The following is a 6,000-nucleotide window of genomic DNA, read 5'->3' on the forward strand; positions in this document are numbered from 1 at the left end:
GCAGAGTGCGGTGTGTTGTATATAACGTTGGATAGAAATCCCCACTTTCATTTAAAATCATAAATTATTACAACTGTTTGATGGATTATAGGGGGATTAGACATATAATGCCGTCTTAAACCTAAATGAATTTCACATTTAATACCAGGATTCATTTCTTATTTCCGATAATAATGTTTTTGTGTTAGAAATCCCTGTAAGAACGCTAATGTTACCGGTTCTAATGACATCACCTGATAACACCTGACAAGACACATGGCCTATAGTCCACCGTCCACCACTTATTATGCTTTCTATCTATCTATCTATCTATCTATCTATCTATCTATCTATCTATCTATCTATCTATCTGTCTATCTATCTATCGCAAAACAGAAGATCCAGCAGCATCGGTGAATTGTGGGTGCAAGCCTTAGGGAACAGACCAAGGCCCCAACTATACAGCAATCCAAAAAAATAGACAGCACACCGTAGTTGAAGTGAAAAAAAATACTTTATTGCCCCATGTGCAACGTTTCAGCTCTGTCCTCTGGAGCCTATCTCAAGCTTGAGAAAGGCTCTAGAGGACAGAGCTGAAACGTCGCCCGTTTTTTGAGGCGTTTTTTGCATCCGTTTTTGGAGCTGCGTATCTATTGCCACTATGAAAAACGGCTCCAAAAATGGCTCAATAAGTGACATGCACTTCTTTTTACAGGGCGTTTTTTTAAGTGCCGCTTAAAAAAAAAGCCCCGTCTTTATGTATGTCTGTATGTATGGGGATGAATGATCGTTACTACAATCGCCCGTGCCCATGCAGTTGCATCATGTCGGCAGCACATCTCCCTGGATATACAAGGAGATGTGCTGCCGACTAGCAACCATATTATTGGCCGCAAAAAATAATCCAATCAGCCTACGAACAAGGGCTTGTTTGCTTGTTTATCAACTAATCGTTGCCCTGGTCACACAGAACAATGATTGGGAATTATCGTTCATATGATTTATGTAAAAGGCCCTTTAGTAGCTGTCCTCCTATCAGGAGATTCATAAGCATCTGTACCAATAAATTAAAGGGGAGCAGACATTTAGAACAATCTAGAAACATTTCTATTTCTCGGAGCTCAGGTGGAACATAATTTAAACAGAATAAACCTGTTCTGCTCATTCATTTTGGGACATTCTGGACAGAAGTGCTTGAGGCTTGTTTCCCCCTTCACACGCTTTCTGTGACTCTTCTTACCAGGGCTGGGCCCCTTCTCTCCATATAAACTACACTAATTCAACTCTAGAATAATTTGAACTGTTTTTGTTTTATCATCAGGAGAAGAAATACAGATTTCAAAACCAAGTAGATAAAATGAAAGAAAAGGTAAAAAATGTGGAAGAAAAATCCAAAGAATTTGTCTACAAGGTGGAAGAAAAGAGTCACGATTTAATTCAGAAGTGGGAAGAGAAGTCAAGGGAGTTTATTGGAAATTTTCTAGAGTTGTTTGGTCCTGATGGTGCTTGGGTACATTCACAAATTGCTTTATTTTATGCTTATAATAATGTTTTATATTAATTTGTTTTATACTTAGAGATGGTTTTATTTTACATGTACAGCTGGAAAACAGGCATAAAATAAGTTTAGATGTATCAAAAAATCTACAAGCTATTTTATGAAACAATTGAAAACAATGACCAATTGAAGGACTTACAAAGGACAGATACACAAGTGACACATACAATCTTACTTACCTGTGCTTTAACTATCAAATGGATCCAGAACATCCTCTCTGGTCAAGAAAGGTCCATGCCAGGGGCAGTAAAAGATGGATTATATACTGCTGATATACAAAAGTAATCTGAGAACTAGTTAGACTCCCTCACCATCCATCTTCATGAGAAAGAGATATAAAAGCAAACGTCATAGGTTAAGGAATTGTCTGGTTTATAAAAACCCATTTTCAAATATCCTATTTGGGAATTCTGAGTTAGTAAAATGGAATTCCGCAATCAGACCTTAGAAAGCATGGATGGAAAGCCCAGTGATTTATTTTATTAGTGATGGCACTGCAGGGACATTAAACACTTGCTAAACAGTTTACCCCACAAATTACAGCTTATTCTCTGAGGATCCCACTTTGGGATCAGCATATTGTCAGGGGATCTAGTTAACAAAAAAAGCATTGTCCAAAGTAGATTGCCCCTTTAGAGTATAGAGGGCCATTATAGTTGGGCATTGCCAAGATCAGTTGGATTCTCTATTCTATCAAGATCATCAATGAGTCAGAGGAACACTAAAACCAAGTTCTTACACAGTCTAAGCTGTAGTTCTATTCAGATTGACAAACATTCAAATTTTTGGATGGCATTAGGATCTATTTATATAGTTTGTGAGTGAAGATAGCAGCAATGATTCTACTTTTTTGCTGTATTTTGTACTTGTTATTATTTCACCAGCTTGTGACGAAAATACCATCAGCTACCATTACATAGAATTGGAATAAATTATATAAACTCACATGCAAACAAAATGCATTGCACTGATAGTGTTTATTTTCTTCCAGAAGCAGATGTTTCAGGAGAGGAGTGGGAGGATGCTTCAAGCACTATCGCCAAGGCAGAGTCCTACAAGCAGCCCTACTCGGGAACGTTCTCCATCTCGTTCTCCTTCACCCACCTTGCCATGGATGCTCAATAAGCCCTCACCACCATTATCACCCAGGGGTGCAGCATCTGCCTCTATTAGCAGCATGAGTGAAGGAGATGAAGATGAAAAGTAACCAGTACATGACACGTTTTAAAATAACAGCAGTTATGCCTTTTCCCACCACTGGGGGTCATACTGTACACCCTTATCTCTCAGATGGCCTCTCAAGGGTAAAAACAGATAATCTGTTGAGTAAAGTTTAATCTGAGGATTCAAACTAAGATCAGCATTTGGGACATATATATATTATATATGTTCCCAGGTACCTAGTTAGAAAATGTTGAAAACTATTTTTAGATAGATGACCTCAGACTCCTTTGTGCAGTAAATTATTAGTTATTGTTCCAATTTTGTCAGAATTTACCATGCCAAAGCTGTTTGATAATAAACCTATTAGAATGGAGAATAAACTACGAAGACAGAAAATGTGATATGTAAGCAACAATGATGGTATTTCGAGTAATATGGGCATGTGGTTCCTGATATACTTGAACCTTGTGTATGGCTGCAAACCATGCACAGATTATAAATCAGTAATAACTAGTCTCTGATTTTCATGTGTAAAAAGTATAAGGATGAAGTAGGAATAGAACGATCTGCTTCTTCTGCATGCTACGATGTGATAACTATCAGAAACCTACGGTGCATAGATTGCCATTCCTTTTATTACTTTATCAGAATTGCACTAACTGTATGAGCCCCCGATCCGCTGGTGCTGGGTAAAGGAGTAAACTGGGTAAATGTCGATGCAGATAAAACAGTTACTTAGAATTGCCTAATGATTTTCTGTCAAAACCGCTGCCCTCATCTGACATTACAACTATGCTGACACATGAGGACTTCTGAGTTCATTCTAGGAAGTAGCACTCAGATCCATTGAAGAAAAAAAATGTGTGGTTGTAAAAAAGAGAGACTTGATATTGTCATCATAAGGCCTAATGTATCTGGGTGTATAATTGCTCCATACAACCTTCAGAGCCATAAGAGGGTATTCATAGACTTCTATTGGGCCCTAATGTACCTCCATTTTCCTCTGATTTCATACAGAGGTTTTTATTGTCGGATTCATATGGAATCAGACAGTCAATCATAGAATGTTCCATCGTAACATCCTTGTTTCTAGGAGGGGGGAACCACCATAATACGGGGCCGTATAAATGCATTATATAGCGGCACATGGAGTGTCTAGAGCTTTGTAAGTACTGAGCCGTAGGAGGCCACCATACAGGCTCTATGGATACGGCATGAGCTCTAATCCTCATAGTCAGGATGGTGTCTACTTATCTGTCCTATACCTTGACTATTGAATGTGACCGTTTCACATATCAGAAAGTAAATATACTGTATATTATAAAATGTCTGTATTCCTGGAAAGTGCAAATATATAAAAGCTCAGAAAAGGCACATGTCTTCAGACTATCATCTTCCCTATGAGATTTGTAGATACATATATGTAAAAGTATGGTGTGTAACTTCAATGGTCCTCAAAAAGTCAGGATAATACGATATAAAAGCTATTTGTATATTAACATGAATTGTTGCCAGTGTTGAGATTTTAGTTACTAATATAGTTTATTAGTGTCTAGAGCGTTCAAGCTAACATGTCTTCTAAACAGGCTTGGAGATCCAGCTTTGAATATCACATTAGATCCTATTAATCCCTTCCCTTGACCCTAGAAATATCTCTTTGCACTATTGGACCCAATCTTGCACGCCAGTCTTCATATAATATGTGCTGACAACCAAAACTTCTTTGCATAAAGGTCGCATTATTATATTACAAGCAGACAGTCATCTTTTTGTGTTCTATCCCAAGATGTATTTATCCCAATAATTGGATCCCTGTATAGGAAACTAGTACCACAGTATGTGTCAAATAGTATCTGCATTTCATGGTGGGTCCAACGCACATGGATGCAACCAAAAGTCCAAGCCCATGACTTCTTGGTTGATAAAAAAAAAGTTTGTGGGTCACTTTTTATGAAAACTGCTTTAACAATGTAGTACTGTCCATAGGATCCTTGATATTTCATTCATGTTTTATCCTCAATAACAGCGAAAAAAAAAATATCTTGCCATATCAACTACATCTTTTTCTTGGCTTATTTATTTTGTTTGTGAGGAATTCAGCATTGAAGCTAACAGGGGCATGTCATACTATTTTAACCACATAATATAAACCAGCCATATTAGATAACATATTAAGGTGGATATAGTTTGATAAGCACTTTTCCTTTATAATATGGCAAAATACTGTACCTTGTTGGCCAAGATAATAATTTCCTTCAAAAACTATTGTACGTTGTTCGCCACAAGTGTTAGGCGAGGGGCACGCATACAATTCAATGCTATCCTATCTGCTTTACTGAGTGGATTCGGACATGTTGTAACCTAAGTCCATATGAGAATATGATTTTAGTAGCAAGTAATAATTCACCAGTATATTTGTAAGAAGAAAGCTGGTAACAAAGAACCTCATGGGTGTCACTTGGCCCAAAAGTACATTTGTTTAGGTTGCAAAATATTTACCTCCTTCTTTCTGAGAGTATCAAGTATACTTGAACAAATAATGGGAGAGTACTAGTATTACTAGTATGATCTTCCGAAGTTTACCACCTTAATATATCTGCATGGGTGAAGGTCAAGGCCTGGAGAGAAAATGCTCATGGGAGGGGCTGAAGAGATAATTGGACAACATTGTTATTATATTCACACTAATGTAAAAAGCCTGAGGTTTATGTGCCTGATCCTTGGAAAATGAACGGTGATTGGTCAGCTTTATCCCTTAGGTATATAGACATTTTAATAACTCTGTAAAATCGCATGATTTTATATACAATATTGATAATAAAGATATTATTAAACCTATGAGTCTTTGTGTCTCCAAAACATTGTAATGTAATGTAGAGCTACAAAAAGAATATGGCGAAAAAGACATTACATAAGAGACCTCCAGCAGTCTAGAAGTCACACAGTTGATACCAGCCTGTCAGCCTTTTATATACAATGGTTCAAACAAGCGTACCCTTCTCTGCATTGACAGGTATGGGCATCAGTGATGTGAAAATGAACGTAGATGCAGCACTTACGACTCATTTTATGCATTGATTGTATGATAAAGCGTAAATGATATAACAGAGAGAACAAATATTTATACAGGCCAATATATTGAATTCCTAACCTTGGCCACGATTACTGTATCATTGGATGCCTTCCATAGTGTCAGTTCACACAGAGTTTTTTTGGCTCTGATTTTGATGCGGAAACCACCCAAATCGCCGCACATTGAATTTAATGGGAGACAGAGAAGTTTTATTTTTCTTAGGTGG

At 37.4% G+C, this 6,000-nt stretch overlaps 1 protein-coding gene across 5 annotated transcripts in view; it reads left to right on the forward strand.

Moving 5' to 3' along the window:
* The window catches only part of PCYT1B (phosphate cytidylyltransferase 1B, choline), a 70,002-nt gene extending 64,463 nt beyond the window's left edge, over positions 1–5,539 (forward strand). For 2 of the 5 annotated variants that reach the window (XM_075854010.1, XM_075854013.1), the window contains 2 exons: positions 1,301–1,489; positions 2,529–5,539. In XM_075854010.1, the coding sequence (XP_075710125.1) occupies positions 1,301–1,489; positions 2,529–2,744 (405 nt within the window). In that variant the 3' untranslated portion in view covers positions 2,745–5,539. The remainder of the gene's footprint in view (positions 1–1,300; positions 1,490–2,528) is intronic. The other 3 variants (XM_075854011.1, XM_075854012.1, XM_075854014.1) reach the window with 3 other exon arrangements.
* Positions 5,540–6,000: the final 461 nt, after the last annotated feature.

This window comes from Rhinoderma darwinii, chromosome 2 (assembly GCF_050947455.1).
Source record: "Rhinoderma darwinii isolate aRhiDar2 chromosome 2, aRhiDar2.hap1, whole genome shotgun sequence".
Taxonomy (NCBI): domain Eukaryota; kingdom Metazoa; phylum Chordata; class Amphibia; order Anura; family Rhinodermatidae; genus Rhinoderma; species Rhinoderma darwinii.